The sequence below is a fragment of the Streptopelia decaocto genome, assembly GCF_964273445.1.
Source record: "Streptopelia decaocto genome assembly, chromosome: 27".
Classification (NCBI taxonomy): Eukaryota; Metazoa; Chordata; class Aves; order Columbiformes; family Columbidae; genus Streptopelia; species Streptopelia decaocto.
In genome coordinates, this window is record NC_138682.1 from 673,833 (window position 1) to 693,585 (window position 19,753).

General features: G+C 55.8%; 1 protein-coding gene across 5 annotated transcripts in view; it reads right to left on the minus strand.

The window, feature by feature from the left end:
• The window catches only part of LOC309450538 (cyclic AMP-dependent transcription factor ATF-7), a 51,369-nt gene that overhangs the window by 10,721 nt on the left and 20,895 nt on the right, over nt 1-19,753 (minus strand). For 4 of the 5 annotated variants that reach the window (XM_082073475.1, XM_082073479.1, XM_082073477.1 and 1 more), the window contains 5 exons: nt 7,019-7,115; nt 5,752-5,870; nt 3,287-3,421; nt 2,392-2,549; nt 448-547 (listed from right to left, as the gene is read on the minus strand). In XM_082073475.1, the coding sequence (XP_081929601.1) occupies nt 448-547; nt 2,392-2,549; nt 3,287-3,421; nt 5,752-5,870; nt 7,019-7,115 (609 nt within the window). The remainder of the gene's footprint in view (nt 1-447; nt 548-2,391; nt 2,550-3,286; nt 3,422-5,751; nt 5,871-7,018; nt 7,116-19,753) is intronic. The other variant, XM_082073478.1, reaches the window with a different exon arrangement.

The following is a 19,753-nucleotide window of genomic DNA, read 5'->3' on the forward strand; positions in this document are numbered from 1 at the left end:
GCAGAACCCGCGAGTCGCCCCGTGTGCGCAGAGCTCAGCCCGCCAGCCCGACACCGCGCGGGTCTTTAGCAAGCTGGCGACGTTAGGCTTGGCTTTCCCAGCCCGCAAAGACCAACATGTTCTCTGCAAGCTCCACTGGTTTCAATGCAGGCGCACGCTGCTCCAAATGGAAGCGGCTAATCAGGGATCCTGCAGCTCCAGCCCTGGACCGAGGGCATGAGCCATCTGTCCAGGCAGAGCGTTGTGCTTTTCCAGACTTATTGCCCTCTAGTGTGATCCACACGTTATTACGGCCTTGCCAGAGCTGGCCCGCCCGCCCCCTCCTCCTTATTTTGCGCGGAGGGGAGATAGATGTTCATTTTTGCAAAATGGAAGTGTCTGTGTGTGTTTGGCAGGGGGTAAAGTCCGTCCCCGCCGCTGCTGAGCCGCGGTGGAAGCTTTTCTTACCGATATAACAGACGGCATCTGCACGGGAGGGCCCGGGAGGACGGGCATGGTCTGTCCGTTCGCGAGCTGCACCACGAGCGGGAGGGAACCTGTGGGAGACCTGGAGGAACAACAATTAGCGTTGCCATAGATGATTTCATGTTGTCCTGGCGGCCCCGGGAGCTCGGGGGTGCGTGTGTGAATTGATTCGGGTTGGAGGATTTGGGCTCATTCTCCCGGGGGACGCGAAGGGCCCCGCTGGGCGCAGGTTGGGGAGGAGGCGATGGCGCCGTGGCCAATTCAAACCACCGCAGGTCACTCTGCGGTGAGAAGCGGCGTTTCCGACACACGTGTGCACCCCGTCTCCGCTCCGGGGCGTCACCAACCCCACCGCGCTCCGGCTGTCGACTTTCTGGACTCGGCTTTTCTAGGAGAGCGGAGGAAAAGCCGGAGATGATCCGCTCCGGGTGTTGCGGGGGGAAAGGAAACGGTGTTTGCTCGTCCTGAGTGGGTGACAGCGCAGCCGGGAGCCGAGTGGAGGCAGAGAAGAGCCGCTGCGAGCCGACTATGGGGAGGGAGGGAAAGACATTGCTGCTGCTTCCAATAATTTGCTGCTGCCGAGCGCAGGGAAGGGGACGGACAAAGCGGGATCCTGGCGCTGGCACCGGGTGACACAGGCTGGGGACAAAGAGCGGCCGCGGGTCAGAGGGGGGAGTTCAACGCGCCAATAACTCAGGCTGGAATTTTTAAGGCTGCCTGGGGAACGCCAACGTGGCGGCTTCTCCATTCATTTCTATGGGGCGGCCCGAATCCTCCGAGGAGGCTTTGAAAAGCTCAGCCTAACGAGGGCGAGTTCCAGGGAGGTCACAGCCTCCCCCTCCATCTCTGTCATGCTGACAAGCCCAGCGCGGCCATAACGAAGGGACCCTCGTTAAATCCGCAGCCCGAGCTCTCTGCAAAGCCCGTTCTAGGAGGGATCTACCCCCACGGGCAGATAAAATCCTACTAAAGCCCAGCTTACTCCAGCTCTGATTTTTTGTGCCTTTGAGCTTGAGGGGACTTGGTTCCAACCTGCTCCGGGTTAGAAAAGGAGCACAATGCCCTTTCCAAACCCCGGGACAATCACTTAACCCCTTAATGCCTCCAGACAGGATTTAAAACTTTCCGTCGGGAAGTCTGGATTGATGGTGCCAGAGGGGTCAGGGCAAAAAACACACGCGAAAATACGAACTGACAGCCAAAATAATATAAATGGCGCGGTTAATGTAAGGAGGCAGCCTCGGAGAAGGGTAATTAGAGAGAGGCCAAGAGCACAGCACAAAAGCAGCATCCTGACACTCAAAGAAGAGAAGCGCAGCTAAATATGCGTCTCCCGAGGGCTGCGTGTAATGTGTTTCCTGCATCCTCCGGGCTCCTCGCTTTGATTTGCGGGGCCGGGGCTGCCGGATGCGCCGCAGCGAGAGCTCCGGAGCCGCCGCCAGAGCTCCGGAGCCGCCGCCGCGCATTGTTACACAGGGAAAGGAGCAGAGGCGTTAGATGTGCGGAAACAGAGCAGGTCCCGAGGCGGGAGCTGAGCAGGGAGGATGCGGGAGGTTGCACTTCAGAGGCAACAGCTTGTTGGAGAAAATCCCAAAGCCGTTAAAAGATCCAGACGGTTTCCTACAGCCGCCAAAGCGAGTTGGGAGCCCCCGCTCAGGCCACGACAACGAGTGTCGTGTCAACGTGTTTGGGGACTGGGTTTAATTGCTCCCGGCGGTGAGTTTCGCCTCGTTTCGTTCCGCTACGACAATTAGTTCCCGCTTTCCGCACTTCCACCCCCATTCGGCTTCTGGAGGCAGCGCCGCAACGAGGCCCTTATGGCCAAGCAGCCGCAGCGGGAACCGCGGCACCTCGGTCGTTGTGATAATCAAGGAGCTTATTTAGGTAGCTAATTAGTGGCCGGGAAGGCTGATGATGCGCACTTACCCCAGCTGTCTGTTGGCGGGGGGGGCCTGCGTGATGACGGAGGTCGGGGAGGGCAGCGTGGGGTGCAGGGGGTCGTACCCCAAGTGCAGCGGCAGCGAGCCCGGCCGGACGATGGTCGGAGTCGGCGTGGAAATGATGACGGGCTTGGGGACGATCTCCTAGACAAAAGGAGACGTGCTGTTACTCGTTAGCGTCACGATCGCCCGGCCGGCTCTTCCTTTTAGGGTGTTAAAAGAAATTCAGTGAAAACGAAGCAGCAACTGAGGCGCAAGGGGAGCCAAAGCCACCCTGAAATGCAGACTCGGGGATTCAAATTGGGGGGATAATCCCCCTCTCCAGCCCCACGGGCGTCTCTAGGGTGGGGAGTTATTGAGACTCGTGTGTCCCCAGGGCACAGGGACATCTTGGGGAAGATCCGCGATGCGTTTGGCACTTTGGCCGCGGCAGAAACGCGTTCCCAGGGTGAGCAGCAAGGTCTCCCCATCAGCCTGGACGCAACGCGGCTTTTACAGAAGCAGCTTTTCTGTTCCCTTCTAAAATGAGACGAACCTCACAAACCCAAATCAGGCCTTGGCACCCGATCACAGAATGGTTTGGGTTGACGGGACCTTCCAATGTCACCTGTCCCATCGACATCGTCACCAGCTCAGGTTGCTCAGAGCCCGTCCAGCCTGGCCTGGGGTGTCTCCACCACCTCTCCGGGTAACCTGGGGTCTCACCACCCCCTCAGCAGCCAAAACCTCCTTTTGTTTAACCCGAATCTCCCCTCTTTTCGTTTAAACCCATCACCCCTTCCCACCGCAACGGGCGCTGTTCAAAGCCCGTCCCCATCACCTCTGCGGCCCCTCTGTCCCCAGCGCGGGGTGGGGGCAGCAGGGACCCTGGGGACACCCACCTTGTCCCTGTGGTGCGGGGACGGCGGGCGGGAGGCCGGGCTGTCCGGCGGGGACGAGTCCACCTCCACCGGCTCCTCCTCCTTGATCTTGACGTCCGGGGTGGACGGTAGAGACATGTCCAGGGCTCCGGCGCTCTGCGGGGACACCGACAGGGCTTGGAACGGGGACAACGCGCTCGAGTCGGCTGCGAAACACGCGGCGGCTCCCGGAGGAAGAGCCACAGCTCCCAGTTCTTGCCAAACCGTTATTATTATTTCTTCGGACCGAAGCAGCATCTGGGAGCCCGAGGCGGAGAGCGAGGCCTCCGTCTCCGTCCCTGCCCCAGATGGCACCATTTTGTGGTTTCTCAGTAACACACACACAATTCTTTCCATGGGTTGGGTGGCTTTTTCCCCCTTTTTTTTTTGTTTCATAAAAGCAGAACAGGTAACAAAGCCAAACGCCTGCGAGTTACAGAAGGCGCTTTCATTCACAGAAGAGCCGTAAAGCATTGTATAAATCAGCCTGAATTATTTTATTGCCCGATTATCAAAAGCAAACAAAGAGCCATGCAAGTTATTAAATATCTATGAGCGCCCCATTAAAATAAAACCCGACCATATGCCTGAACCTGGCGACGAGCCACCGGCCCCGCTTCCCGCAGCCACACGCGCCCCATTTCACCAGTTACCCAGTTACTGGGGACGGGGGGAAAGGGGCAGGGGGACAAGGGGACTAAATTGAGCGGGGACTAAATTGAGAGGGGACTAAATTGAGCGCGGACTAAACTGAGCGGGGACTAAACTGAGCGGGGACTAAACTGAGCAGCCACTTCTCCCCAAGGAGGAAGAGAAGACGTGGGAGACGCCGGCATGTGTGACCCCGACTGCGGATGCTGCATTGGGCTGGGATCCACCCAACCTCTCCCTCCATCAGTCCTGACGGCTGTTTGTCCGTCCTGCGCCCTCCACAATCAATCCCTGAGCGCCCAAGCTCAACCTCCTCCGCTCTGCTGCAGTTTAATTCTCCGGAGGGAGGGGAAAATTGCGGCAAGGGGGTGAATCCGGGCGCCCGCGGCCGCTCCGGCCGGGGCTGCGGCTGCTCCGCTGTGATTTACGCGGGGGCTTTGCCGGCGGCGGGTGCGGTAACCGGTTACCTGCCCTCTGCAGCAGAGAATCGCGGCGAGAATCACAAAAGGAGAAGGGATTAACATGCAGGGAAGTCTCGAAGCACTTAAAGCGCCTCCAGGGAAGCTCCCGCTGCGCCTCTGGTTTTAATTAACGCGCTGGTGTCGAGACCACCCTTGGAGCCCAAGGACAAACCGCACGAGAGCGGCGGCGAGCGGGTTCGGCGCGGCCGAGCGGCGAGAAACGCGGCTCTGGCCAGAGACAAAGCACAGATTCCATTTGGGGAGGGATAAACGCTTCTACCGCCCGCAGAAAGATTGGGACTGCAGTGTTCCTAAAGCAAAAAAATAATTACAAAAAGAGGGAAATATGTGAGCGGGACGGAGCCGCAGCCCCGGGGCGGGAGGTGGGTGGTCTTAGGTTTCAAATGAATGGGTTGCTCAACCGTTTGGATGCGAAACCGCAAAGGCAAAACTACCTTTCCACAGCGCTCGGGTCTGGGCTGCGGAGAACAAAAGGCAGGGAGGGAGTGGAGAGCATAAAACGCCCCTCGGCATAGCAATGAGGGATCAATTCCTGCTTTCAAGAGCCCCGGTAGGAGGAGAGCGGCTGGAGAGCCGGGGTTCGGCTTCCATTCCGAATTCCTCCGTCCCCCATCTTGGCGAAGATTTACGCGGCCGCGCTCCCGCAGTTTATTTCCGAGCAGCGCCGCTGACTGCGAGCGTATGGACGGCCATACATCAATTTAGTAAATGTATGTGCCAGCCTAAGAGCCCAACACGCATCTGCTGCTCCCGGGGAGGGGTGGAAACGGCCTTAATTAGCTCCTCTCTGACGAGATCCCGTTGTCCTTCAGACCCGGGGCTGGCGGGGGCAGCGGAATCGATGCCGTTTGCGGACGAGGCGGCTCTTTGTTAGAAAAAGCCCTTTCTCTATGCGAATGTACCCGATACGGCTCCAGTTTGAAAGGCGGGCGGCTGAGCTGGGTCCTGTCCCTGCCCATCGCACCTCGGGATCATCATCATTGAGGATTTAGATCCCTGGGGGCATTTTTGTGTTGAACAGCATCCTGCATCTCCCTCCCAAGGCGCGAGGTGTTTCGGGTACCGCCTTTTTTCGGTCTTATTTAAAGCCAAAGGAACAATAAAGCATTAAACCCCGCTCTGGCCAGGCTTTGGGTTGCAGAACACGCAGCCAAAATCACCCGAATTCATCAACTAAACCCCCGTGGGAGGCAGAATCTGAAATCCCAGACCACACTGTGTTATCCTACACCATGTGAGTGGCGCTGGCCCCAACTCCATCCCCCCAAAAAAGCTCCTGGGTCGTTTTGCAGCCCCGTGGCCCCCGGTTCTTGCCTTTTTGTCGTCATCCTCGGCCGCCCTCTTGAAGTCGTGCTCGAAGGAGCCGGCCAGCTCGTTGAACAGCCCCACCTCCTCGCAGTTCTTCAGGAACCGCGTCGGCGTCGGCGTCTGATCTGCTCGGGGCACAAAACGGGTCAAAAAAGAGGCTGCCAAACTCACGTTGAACACCCCGATCCTCCCCGGGGGTCTAGAACAAGTGTTCTCTGCTTTTGCGGGGGGGGGAGACGGTTGTTCACTAAGGTGGCATGTGTCAGTCCAGAGGAGCTGGGGAGGGGTAAACCCGACCTACTGCTGCTCCTTGTGCCAAACCTGACCTACTGCTGCTCCTTGCGCTAAACCCGACCCGATGCCGTTTCTTGCGCTAAACCCAACCCGCTGCTGCTCCTTGCGCTAAACCCGACCCAATGCTGCTCCTTGCACTAAACCCGATCCGATGCCGTTCCTTGCGCTAAACCCGACCCGATGCTGCTCCTTGCGCTAAACCCAACCCGATGACGTTCCTTGCGCTAAACCCGACCCGCCGCTGCTCCTTGCGCTAAACCCAGCCTGTCTCAGCCCAGCCGCAGAACACGCGTGTCTGGGACCATGAACAGGAGGATTTTTAATGATGGGACCACACCCAGTGCTGCTCCCCCCGATTTAAACCCAGCTTTAGCGAGCTAAGCCGAGCCTCCTGCTCTTTAGAAAGGGGGTGAGGGAAGGACAAAGCTCTCGAACTCTTTTAAGGAATGTGAAATCCAAGGGAGCGAGGAGGCAGGAGAATATCTGCGACCGGCAAGGATGCGCTGCCAGACAATATCGAGATGTTTAGATTGGATTTTGCTCGATCTGATCGAGGCTGCGCTGAGCGGCCAATCTGCAATCACACTCCGCAGCGCTTTAATTTATTAACCGCCGGCCTAAAAGCTCAAGAAGATTGACACCTGGGCCGAGGAGAAGAACCCGGGTTTGTCCGACTCGGTTCATCGTCCTCAAAGCACGAGCGGCGACGCGAGAGGCCTCCCGGCCATAAATCTCCCAGCCTTAATAAAAAGGGCGAGCGCTAAAAAGAAATAGAATTAAAAAAAAAAATGCAAAAATCCCCACAAAACTTGATACTACCATAAAAAAGGGGAAAAAAAGAGCCTTGGAAGCCTCTGGCTTTGCTCTCCTCCTGATTAAATGCAGATCACAAGGGGTTTTATGGGCGGTAGGGACGTGTTGCGGTGCATCTGGTGGCTGGGATTAATCTGGCGGTGCCGGTGTATTAATGGGCACATACCTGCGATGATGACGGAGTCGGTTCGAGCCGGGCCGAATTTCAATGTCATCTCATGCTTGTGTTTATGAACCGCCAGGTGGTCCTCGTTTGTAAACCTCTGAAACGAAACAATTGCCAAAATGGGGGATAAATGGCGTTTTTTGGAGGGGGGGGGTGTGTTTTACGGGTCCGTCCTGGAGCACAAATTGCTGCCGAGCGTTGAGTAAAACCAGAGCGGGACGGATTGCTTGAAAAAGCAGCCGTTGCGTGGGGTTTCTGGGGAAGAAACGTTGTTCATAAGGCGGGTTTAAAGCGCCGGAGACGCGGGGAGATGCGCCGCTTGGTTGCCGGGTCACAGGGGGGATTAATTCGGCGCTATCGGGGGGTCACAAAGGGTGTTTTCGGACGGTTTCCACGCTTTCACGGAGCGGAACGCGGGCGTTTGATTCGCCGTCGGAAATCCCACCTGCGGGAGAATTGGGGGAGAAGAAGCACTCGGGGTTTTAGGGAGGAAGGGGGACAAAGGGGCTGAATCGCCCCTGGGAGGCGGAGATGATGGAGGCAGGGAGGGGGTTAACGAGCAGCATCCTAACGACCCCGCGATGGATCGGCCTCTCCTAATAGACTGCGACAAAGCGGCCGCCGCAGCCTTTTCCTACCGCAGGGTCTTTGTACCGCGGCGCTCGCCGCGGCGTCTCCAGCGCACCATTCCCCTTCGTTTCCTTCAATCCTCTCCTTAAACCCCCCACCAAACCAATCAACCCAAAGCCACCTGTTCTGGGGAACGAGCTGCGGTGTGACCCCCTGTTTTCACTCACTTATTTACGATTTAATTGGGGGTTTTGCCTTGATTTCTTTGCCGGGGACACATTTGGGGACGTCGCATCCATCTGTGCCACAGTTACAACCGCATTATGCAAAGTGTCAAACGCACCGACGGCGACTCAGAACCGGGGCTTGAATTCAACGAGATTCAAGATATCACGGTGTTTAAGGGAGAAAAACAAGGAGGTTTGTGCCCGCAGTCCGGCTTTGCCGTAAATAAAGCTTCAATAACATTTCCCAATGGTTTTGCTAAATACACCCCGACTCGGTTCCAAAATAGCGACACAAATTGCGGCGCCGCCGAACAAAGGGACAAAAGGAAAAGGCGCTGGTTCGCGTTGTGCTGCAAAGGGGAGCGGGAGAGATGCTCCGGCACCTTCCCGGCCCAAAACCACCCGGGTTTTAAGGTTTTTGGCTGTTGAGAAGGAAAATCGGTGGGTTGGGGCGAGCGGAGAGAAAGGAATCGGGGTGCGAGGAGCGGGTTTGGGGTGAATATTGTGGGTTTGGGGTGAATATCGCGCCCAACGTGCAGGTTGGGGGTGACGAAGGGAGCGAAAAGCACCAAAGGCAGAATGTGCCCAATTCTCCGACTGGTTTTTGTAGCGGGCGAAGGAATTTTTAGGGAGATTTTTAGGCGAGAAGACGAGGGAGGGAACTCAGGTTTCCCCCCGCAAACCCGGCCTTGCTACCTCTGGATTTATTAGGATCTTTCATTTTGCTCCGTTGCGGGGTTTTTATGGTATTTTTGGCCGTTTTTTGCTTTTTCTAGGGCGCTTTTCCTTCTCGGGGTGCGGTTACGGCTCTATTTAACATGTTTATGCGGCTCGGGCGCTCCGCGCCGCGCACACAACTGCTCACAGACACCATATATCTTTCCGTATGCATTTGCAAGCGCCCGGAGCCGGCGGCCGAGTCTGGCACCGGGGCCCTAAATCATGTCATTTTACACACAGCAGCAAGCGGGGGGGCGGAAAAACCGGGCTGGGGGGGGGAATGGAATGAGTTAAAGCCGCAGCGCCGGCTTTAATATTTAATCTCCCTCCATCAGCGGCTGACACGCAGCGGTGTTATTTCAGCCGCTATTTTGCGGGCGTTGGGATTAAAAAGATGTAGACGGGAAGGTCTTCAGGGCTCGGACGCTGCGGAAAATCAGCCCCGATTTGGGGGTTTTCGCCAAGCGATGGCGTTTGGGGTTGATTTGGTTTGGTCTGGGTTTATTTAGCCTGAAAGCATCAATGGTTTTTGGAAGGAGGCGCGAGCTCGGGTAGAGCCGCGTTCTTTACTCACCGGGCTGTGACAGCTCCATGAATAAATGCGCTCGTTTAGAAAGTATTTAATAGGACACAAGACTCCCAGCTGGACCAACACACCAGCTCCATTAGAACAAATGCAGCAGGCTCATCTTTAGGCGAGGTTTAACAATAATAAGGGTTTTTTCTGGCTTTTGTCAAACCTACGAGTGTGTTGGGTGTGCAAAGGAGGGTTGGATATTGTGGGTGTCCGGGATCGTTGTGGCTCCCAACAGCTTTTTAAGCTTGACAGTGATTTTCTGAGCGCACGAGGGTTTTAATAGAGCCCCAAGCGTGGGGCTTGTAAAACAGGGGGATTTTACCTTGGAGAGCTGGTACAGCTGAAAGGGGTGAGGAGCCAAACCTGCCCCCGTCAGGCTCATCACACGGCTGGATTAATAATAATTAACACGCCGGCGTTAATGCGGGGAAGCCAAAGCGCCGCTCCAACCGTCCCTCCGGCGCAGAAACACGATCCAAACACCTGGATACGGGGGGGGGAACAAACGCAACGGCACCTGCGTCGCGACCGCAGCGCCGGGGGTGAGGGCGCCGCGCTACGTGTGGTCCGGCGTGGATAAGCCGAGCTTAAAGTCACCGGATTTAAACCCCGCGCGAGGTTTGGCTTGCAAAGCCCGCGCTGCCCATCCGTCTCGCCCCAACGGGGCTCAGATGGAGCCGCGGCCCCGTTCGCTCGGCTCCACGGCCGCGGTAACGAACGCGGGGTCACGGGCGCCCCCGGGGGCCGAAGGTGACGGCGCTGAGTGATGTGACCCCCCCGCAACCCCCGGGTTCTGGCGCAGATCTGGGCTCGGGCTCACCCATCTGAGCAATGACAACCATCATTCCCTCCCTGGCGGGGAGGCTGTAAGGATTAATTCGCTAATGCGCGTAAAGTGCCCCGATACCGGAGTGATTCATAGATTTTAAAGGCCGGGGGGACCATTACAATTATGTACCCGGGACCACGTGAATCCCCAGATGGGCCCCTTTCCATCGGCGAGGAGGCGTCGCGGGATAACGCCGCAAAGGACTTGTTGGTTTGAAAGAATGCGCCGCGAGCGCGGCCAAACCGGCTCATATTCTCACACTTACGGGAGACGACACACAAAGATTTTGGAGCCGGTTCCTCCCGAGGGTTCCCCAGGTTTCCAAAGAGCTCGGAGCCCGGGAAGAGCTCGCGGGGATGGTTTTTGGGGGTGGCTCCGGCTTACCGAGCGCTCCTGGAAAGCTGGTTTGGGTGGTAGCGTCTTATCGCTCGAGGAGGGAAGAGCCGGCGCCTCTGCGAGGATAAATGAGAAGAGCGAGGGTTTAAGAGCGATCGGCCCAAGTGTAAGACGTTAAGCAGGTCGTGCGTGGCACGTATAGGTGTTTAAAGAGCCGCGGCGCTTCGAGCACAAAGGGTTTTGGGGGGGGAGCAGCTGTGAGCGCGGCGCAGGTTTTATAGCCAGGACGCCCCAGCCAAGGTCATTGCAGCCCCGTTTGCACGGGGGAGGGACACAAAGGAACCTGAGCGGGAGGTAAAGGGCGGAATGAGCCCCCGGTGCCTTCGGAGTCGGGGGCGGCACGAAAAGCGCGTTTGTGCTCGCTCGGTGCTGTGGGGACACAACAGGCGGCGGAGTGGCTTTGGAGGGAGCGGGTTTGGGTGCGTTTTGTGCGGGGCAGCCCCCAAAACCGCACGGAAGAGAAACCCTGAAGGGTTGGTTGTGGCTGGGGGGACGGCGGGGGCCCACGTGGTTGTGCCTCTTGCTTTGCAAACCTGCATACATACAAACATACAAACCTGTGTACGTACAAACCTGCATACATACAAACCTGCGTACATACAAACCTGTGTACATACAAACCTGTGCACATACAAACCTGTGTACATACAAACCTGTGTACATACAAACCTGCGTACATACAAACCCGTGTACATACAAACATGTGTACGTACAAACCTGCGTACATACAAACCTGCGTACATACAAACCTGCGTACATATAAACCTGTGTACGTACAAACCTGCGTACATACAAACCCGCGTACATACAAACCTGTGTACATACAAACATGTGTACGTACAAACCTGCATACATACAAACCTGCGTACATACAAACCTGCGTACATACAAACCTGCGCACATACAAACCTGCGCACATACAAACCCGCGTACATACAAACCCGTGTACGTACAAACCTGTGTACGTACAAACCTGTGTACATACAAACATGTGTACATACAAACCTGCGTACATACAAACCCGCGTACATACAAACCCGTGTACGTACAAACCTGTGTACGTACAAACCCGTGTACATACAAACATGTGTACATACAAACCTGCGTACATACGAACCTGTGCACATACAAACCTGTGTACATACAAACCTGTGTACGTACAAACCTGTGTACATACAAACCTGTGTACATACAAACCTGTGCACACCCAAACCTGCGCGCGCACCCAAACCTGCGCACAACCAAACCTGCGCACACCCAAACCTGCGCGTGCACCCAAACCTGCGCACACCCAAACCTGCACGCACACCCAAACCTGCGCACACCCAAACCTGCGCACACCCAAACATGGGTGCACACCAAAACCTGTGCGCGCACCCAAACCTGCCCACGCACCCAAACCTGCACGCACACCCAAACATGGGTGCACACCCAAACCTGCGCACACCCAAACCTGCGCACACCCAAACCTGCGTGTGCACCCAAACCTGCGCGCACCCAAACCTGCGCACACCCAAACCTGTGCACACCCAAACATGGGTGCACACCCAAACCTGCGCACACCCAAACCTGCGTGTGCACCCAAACCTGCGCGCACCCAAACCTGCGCACACCCAAACCTGCGTGCCCAAACCTGCCCACGCACCCAAACCTGCACGCACACCCAAACCTGCGCACACCCAAACCTGCGCACACCCAAACCTGCGCACACCCAAACCTGCGTGTGCACCCAAACCTGCGCGCGCACCCAAACCTGCGCGCACCCAAACCTGCGCGTGCACCCAAACCTGTGCACACCCAAACCTGCGCACACCCAAACCTGCGCGCACCCAAACCTGCGCGCACCCAAACCTGCGCACACCCAAACCTGTGCACACCCAAACATGGGTGCACACCCAAACCTGCGCACACCCAAACCTGCGCACACCCAAACATGGGTGCACACCCAAACCTGCGCACACCCAAACCTGTGCACATCCTGCCCTGTTTTTAACTCCCGCTCCCTTCCTTCTTTAAAACCAAAATAAGCAGAATAATCACCATCAGAATGTATTTGCAGGCGGCGCTCGGTGCTGGTACCAGCACCCACAACCAAACCGCCCCAAAGCCCTTTACCAAGCGCTTCCGTTGGGCTGAACGTTGTGCAAACCACCACAATTCGCCCTTTTTCCCCCCCCCGGTGTTTTGCTCCTACCGAACGAACCCGGAGATATTCGTGTTGCTCCACAAACCTCCCTGCAATGTGCAGGAGGAGCCGAGCGGGTTGCGGCGCCCGGCGCGTCCTCCTCAGGCAGAAGGGCAAAGCGTTTCGCCGCCAGGAGGGCAATAACTCCATCGCCGTTTCTATAGCTGCGCTCATCCCAGAGGGTTTCGGTGCACGTGCCCCGCGCCGAAATGCAGGTGTTGCAAGGGGGGGGCACAGCAACCATCTGGCCCCGGCACACGGAGAGGAGCGTTCGGCCAAGGACACACGGGGCAAACTCTTCAATAAACCCCGTGGTTCAACTTTTCTCCGTTATAGAAAGAAATGGAATGAAGTCTCACGTGGTAGAGAGTGTCCCCGTCACCTCCAGAGCGCTTGAGTTGAGCAGCAGGGTGCGAAAGAATCATTGTTAACCCTATGGAGTTTCCAGGCCAGGAAAGCGTTAAATCTGGCTGGATTTAACCCAAAATGGACAGTGGGTGCTTCCAAAATCACAGCCGGCCCTCCCGAGGGGTTTCTCGGCCGTGCACCCAAGGGCCCTGACCCAACTTTCTGTCCTTTATAAATAGGGGCACACAGAGAAAAAGCACCGGGTGCTCGAGGGGGTTTATGGGAGGGAAAAGCCACACGAGGAGCCCTCGGAGGCGCAGCCTAAACCTCACTTTGCAAAGCTAAGCAGGGACCATCAGGCTCCTAAATCCCTAACGGGGGGGTATGTTAGGGCAGTGACACCGTCCTGTGCTCGAGGGATGCCCAAGGGATGCTCAAAGGACGCTCGAGGGGTGCTCGAGGGACGCAGATCACAAAGCCCACGGCGCCGGAACCTGGAAGGGCGCTCGTTATTTACTTCCAGACGGTGGAGCATTTTGAGCCTCGTTTGGCGCAAAGCGAAGGTTATTAAAGCCCCGCGTATTAATTACCGCTGCCACATCAGTTAAGAGGAGAGGCACAGCGGTAATTAAGGGAGGTGAGCGAGGGGGTGGAGCCGCCGAGCGTCAGCGACTCGGGATCCACAGCGGCCCCCCCGGGAACCCCCAATAGCTCCGGCGTGGCCGTGAATCATTATTACGTCCCCGAGTCGAATCCCAGCAGCGCCGCCACTCTCGAGCGTGACCTTGGGCGAGCCATCAATTCCTTCCCTACCTACCGGGCGGCGCAAATACAAAGGGAAACGGCTCCATCCTTCACGGGGGCGCTGGGAGAGGGAGCCGAGCGCAGCGCGAGCGCCGGGAGCTGCGGGAAAAGAGATCAATATGTTAACAAAGGCAATCACGGCTGCGTTTCAAGGTTGGGGATTCGTTAGCTCAGCGTTTCTAATTCTTGGGGGATAGAGAGTGGGGGAAAGGAGCCGGGAAATCCCTGCGCCACCGCAGAGCTGGGGAATTGGGGAGGGAGGGAACGGGGACCGATGCGGCGGCGCCGCGGTGCCGTTCGCAGGGCGATGCGGACAAAGAAACGGGTAGAAGGGAAAGGGTGGAAAAAGAGAAGGAATACAATAAAAAGTCCCCCCTCCCCTTCGCAAAGACTTGAGATGTGGCACAGAAACGCAATGCGGGCGCAAAGCTCCACAACGGCTCAAGGAGCCGACGGCCCCCGCGCGACTCGCGCACCGGAGAGATCGTTCATAGAGTGAAAAGAATGGCAGGAAAGCCCTTCTCGGCGCAACCCCGAGAAACCAGAATGTAAAAGGAATTAAAGGTGAAGCGGAGCGGATTGATTTGGCGGCGGAGCCGAGGGGTTGTGTTTCGGGAGGGTGGATGTGGGCGCCGCAAACCCCACATTGGAATGTGGGTGACAACGGGGACTCTGGGTGTCCCCGCAGCGCTGGGGACACGGTGACGCCGCCCCGGCTGTGGGAACCGCGACACGAGCTTCAAAACGGCCAAGGAACGGCTTTGAGCCAGAGGACGGGGCTAAAACCAGGACTAGGACGTGGCCGCTTGGTCTTTGTTGGGCCAAGGGGGACGGTGACACATTCCCGGCTGATCCTTAATTAAAAACCGCATCGTTAGCGCATTGTGCCGCGGGCTGGGAACGTGGCGCGACTCGGCCTTGACCCCGAGCGCCACCGCGGTCCCCCCATTCAGCTTTTTCATGCGCTGGAAGGTCCATTTCCTCCAATTCTTTGGGATTTTGGGTGCGCGCCCGCCCATTCATGGACCGCGAGCTGCTCCGCCGCCTGAAAAAAGGGGGTTTTGGTCTTTATTTTGCAAACCTGAGGCCAAAACTCCCCCGGGGCAGCTTGGAGACGGCGTCACGTTAAATACAATTCAAATTAAAGCAGCTCGGGGTTTTATCCCCCATTTGTTAATGAGTGGGAATGAGCTCCATGCAAGCGCAGCCCCGCACAACCAGAGGCGCGGGGGCACAAATTAAAGCCCCGCCGCCTCCAATTCCTCATTCCCAGGGGCACAAAGAGCTTCCCAGCCCCAAAGCGCCCGCTCTTCCCCGCTTTGCGCCCCTCCGCACCCTCTTCCCGCAGATTTAGGCCGCGCTTTGCTCTCCCGACGCAAACCCAAGCCCTGTATTCCACCGAAGCCGCCGCGGGGTCGTCAGAGCTGGGCGGTAATTAAGCTTTTAAAAGCAGAAAGGCAGCGGGAAAGGGGGAAAGCAGAGCAGGCGTTGGGCTCTTTTTGCGCCTCCGAAGAGCCACCTGTTTGATGGGAACGGGCGATTTATGGGCCATTTCCCGCGGCGCTGAGCTCCCGCCCCATGAGGCTCCCTGACCCTCTTCTCGGCTCTTTTTCCCCCGAGATTGATGGCTTGCGGCGGGTTATTGCGGGGGGTTGAGCGCCGGCTCCATCCTGCAAGCTCTGCGGCGTTATTATCCCCCCCACCTCAATTCTGCAGCGGTTTGAGCTTCCCCTGCAAGTCGGGTTGATGGGGGAGCAAAACCTCACGGGTTTCACCCCTTTTGCCCCCCTCGATTCAGCCCCCGACACACCGCTCGAGCTTCTCTATGCACTTAATAACCAAACCGAACCCCAAAACCAGCCTTTTTGCGCCCAAATCGGCCTCCCCGGTTGCGCTTTGCGGCATTGCGGTGCTCTCAATCGCTTCTAATTGCCTTTCGCTCGCTTCTAATTGCCTCCTTTCCCTCGGTTCTAATTGCCTCCTTACACCACTAAACCCTTTGAGCACCACATTCCACTTGCAGCCCTTGATAGAAATAGGTGGATAAACCATTGAAATGGGAGCAGAAAAGCGAGGAGATGGAGGCGAAGGGAACACGAGCGCTGCTCCATGTCCCCAACCCCGAAACGATTCCCCCGCATCCCCTCCGGGGCTTTGCGTTTGTTCCTCCCACATTATGGGGGTGTAGGTAATAAAACCCACAGCAAAACGCATTTAATTTGGGGGTTTTTGTGTGTTTCTGGAGCTTACAAATATTAGAGGTTTAGAGCAAAGGAGACAAAAGCCCAGCTTAACACCCAAGGAGGCGAATTAATGCAGGCGGTAGAATTAAGGCTGGAAATAGCGCTGCGAATATTCGGGGGGGGGAGGTTGCAAATATTTGGAGTGGCAACGCAAAGCAACCAAGACACTCACAGCCAACCTGCTCTATACTTTAAGCCTAGCTTAGAAGCTTAAAATCCAGCCCGTTGAGTATCTATTGTTATAAATGAGCTTTGTAGAGCCCGAGCCGCTCGTCTCTGTATCCAAACGCCACACTAAGGGGTTTAAGCGGATAAATGTGGTGCCGACAATGACCCCGGCGGCCGTAAAACCCTCCCCGCTCTGTCCCCCAAATAAACCCGGCTCCAACGCCTCATTTATAAAGAACCCGCGGCGCTTCGGCAGCAAAAACCACCCTGAACCGCCCCAAAGCCAAACTGACTCGACATCCTGCAAGACCCTCGTTTGCCGAAGTGGTTTTAATTGAGCGGGGTTTACTGCTGAGATTAATTTATAGCTGGTTTGGCGCTGCTGCGGACTCTCCCACCCCGGCCCCTCCGTGCGCGGGTCTTTATTGTCTCCGTGTTTATTCTCGGGGGGGATTTTAGGACTTTAATGTTTTTATTGTTTTAATCCGGCGTGTAAAAGAATGATTGGAGGCAAACAGCTGGCGCAGGGGCTGGGCCGCGGTTTAGCAAGGCGCAGGTGTTAAACAACCCCCCGATTTATCGCCTTTGCGGGGGGATCTCGAGCCTTTTGCTTTTCCACCGGGACGCGCTTTGGTCTAAAACCGGTTCTAGCGACCCAGGGAAGGGCTGAAACACTGAGAAGCTTTGTGTGGGCTCCGCACCTCGACCACGTGTTGGTTTTATGCACCGACAAGAAAAAGCCCTAAAGCTGCTTTGATTCTTCCCTTCCCGGCGGGTCTTTGTGCCCCCGTCGCTCCTTCCTAAACCTTCCCCTTCCTAAAGAGCTGCTGGGAATAACTGTATATTGGGAGCTCCTGCACCTCGGCTCAAGCATCTAGAAGGGACCTGAGGCATTAAAGAGGATGCTCGGGGGGTTTAGTCCCGGTAGCAAAAGCCGCAGGGGGCGGAGCGGCCGAGAAACGGCGCTTTGGGGGAAAAGCGGAGGATTTGAGGTGTTTTCTCATTACCGGGAGCATCTCCAGCCGCCTCTTTGTACCGTTGCAAAGCTCGGGTTTTGCAAAGCTGCGGTTTGAGAAGCGAACGGGGCTGAGAGAAGCACCTCCTGGGAATAAAAGAATCAAATGAAGTGATTTAGATAGCGAAATAAAAGCGCATCGCAGGCTTGTTGGTTACTAATAACTCCACGTGCCAAAAATACCCCTGTTAGTGTTTGTCCCAAAGCGTTTGGCCCCAGGCTCGGTCCCCACGTTATTTTTTGCCTTTAAGCGACAATTCGACTGGTTTTGACGCGGAAAAACCCGCAAATCACGCGCCGTTTGGAAAACTAAAGGTACCGTCACCAAAGCTGGGGGAGAAACCTGTTCATGCAGGAAAATACAGAGCGTCCTGAATTTTCTCGGAGATGGAGACACGTAGCAATGAGGTTTGAACAACAAAAACCCCGCAACGCCAAACAGCACCCACCAGGTTGTTTGGAACATCAGGAAATCAAGACATAAAACCCCCAGAGCTCCAAAGAAGCAGGAAAATCCAACACTGAGCTTAAGCCGGGCTTAAACTGCAGCTTAAGACCTCGCACCTTTGCTGAGCGACCCTCTAAAACCTCCAAACGCGGGTGACAAACGGGGTTTCCTCGCACTGGAAGATCCCGCAGAGTTAAACTCAGGATCAGTTCGCATTGATCTAGAGCTTTAGGGCTGAGATTAATCGGCTCGGAGGGGAAACTACGTGGTTTTAAAAGTCCTTTACAATAAAAAAAGAGGCAAAACGGGTCCCTACGAGGGCCCTTTTTGGGTGTTTTTGCAGCGTTGTCAAGGAATAGGAAAACCCCCTGTCGTTATTCCGCTGCTGCTAACACGGCCCTTAAGTACGTTGCATCCAACAGCCCCAATAAACAAGGAATGGGAGCCACAATATCTTCATATTAACATATAGAGATGCATACACGGCTGGTTATATAGGAAAGATCCCGGCGCATGCGTGCGCTTGCTCTCTATATATATTTATAGCTGCTGAGTCTGCAAATCGCCCCTGGAAAAGCAGCTGTGCCCTCCCGCCGGCCCAGGGACCTTAAACTCGGGTTTAAGCGGCTCTGAAGTGTTACGAGGCACGGGGGGGCAAAGCACGGCTTACCCCTCCAATCCAGATGTGCCATCGCTTCTCCTCATCGCTGCCGTTAAGAAACCCCAACGAGGGTTTGTGCCCAAGAGCCATCGCGGGGGCAAAAACCCCGAGTTACAACGCGGGTAAACCCGACCTGCAAAGGAACTGACGTGAGCTCAAGGTGCTTTTCACCTCTTCGCGCTCAATTTTGCTGCATCCATTGAGGTTTAACAAAGAAACCAGCACAGATGTTACCCCGACAGGTGAAGGCGATGACACAGGTCTAACGCAGTTCCATCCCAGGGGTGTTGGGTGATGGGGGAAGCTTATTCACCTGCAAAATGAAAGGGAGGAGCCAAAAAAGCAGCGGGAAAAGGGGGAGGACACCCCCAGTTAAGTTCCACTTGTATTTATTGTCTAAATTCGGCAATTTGGGGCCGTTTTCTGTTGGACAACGCGCATCCGCGTGGGTTCCAAATGCAAAGAGCGGCCGCTGGATCCCGGCCAGAGCGACGAGAAGAGATTTCAACCTCCAGAAAACGCCGCTATTCAATAATATTTAAGTCTTAATTATATTTTAAAGCGGCCATTTTATATATATATAAAAAAAAAAGAAGTTCTATGATAGCGCTTTTGTAGTTAAAGGTCTGTCAACATTTCCATTTTAAACCTTCATTTCTAGGGGGTTTATAATTTGGTCATAAAAATTCATTCTAGGCTGGAACTTGGCATAGAGGGGCTCAGCCTAGGAGCAATATTTTTTATTATCCAATTTGGTTTAAATTGGTTTGGCCATTTTTAAGTTATAGGAGTGTAAAAAATAAACGTTTACTGGTTTCAGATGCCTCGCCGAGCTTGTTATTATTCAAAATTAGCTTTCCTCTCCCCACCTCCAAAAAACACCTTCAGCGAGAGGTGGGAGATCTCATTGCATTCTGCTGACACTCCGTGAGTTACAATTCACATTAAGTCCCTTCTTTCCAACCCAACGAGTGGCTTTGCCGCGGAGCCGCCGCATCTCGTGCCATCTCGCGCTCCACGTGCAGCTGCAACGGCCTTAATTTGGAATGAATAATTAACTCCGGAAACCTGCGCGCCTGTAAAACAACAGCCGACCTTCGAGCGAGATGTTCCTCTGTAGAACTGTATTTCGGCTGCGGCAAATAAAAGGAGCTGCAGATGCGAAGCGCGGCCGGCTCGGGATTCCTCGGCGCGGAGGTTCGGGCGTCTCCTCCCGTTTCAAACACGGAGGAGCAGGTGGAGCTCACGGCTCAGCTCTCCGGATCTCGGGTGCAGGAGGGACGCGAGGCAGACGTGACTTTGCACTCTAATGGCTGCGGGTTGAATCCTCGCCCCGTCATTCGCACCCGCGGCTTTTCCTGTCGGTATCTGGCTGCTCCACGTGTCCTGGGGATCCAGCCCGTTGCTCGGGGCCCTGATGACAACGGGGTTTTGGGGGGACCCCCGGAGCTGAGAGCCGATCATGCCCCATCGCCCCACAAGGGGCGGCTGCGGGTCCTGCTCTTGTCCAGCCTCGCTGACCAGCATTAATTACCCTGATTAGT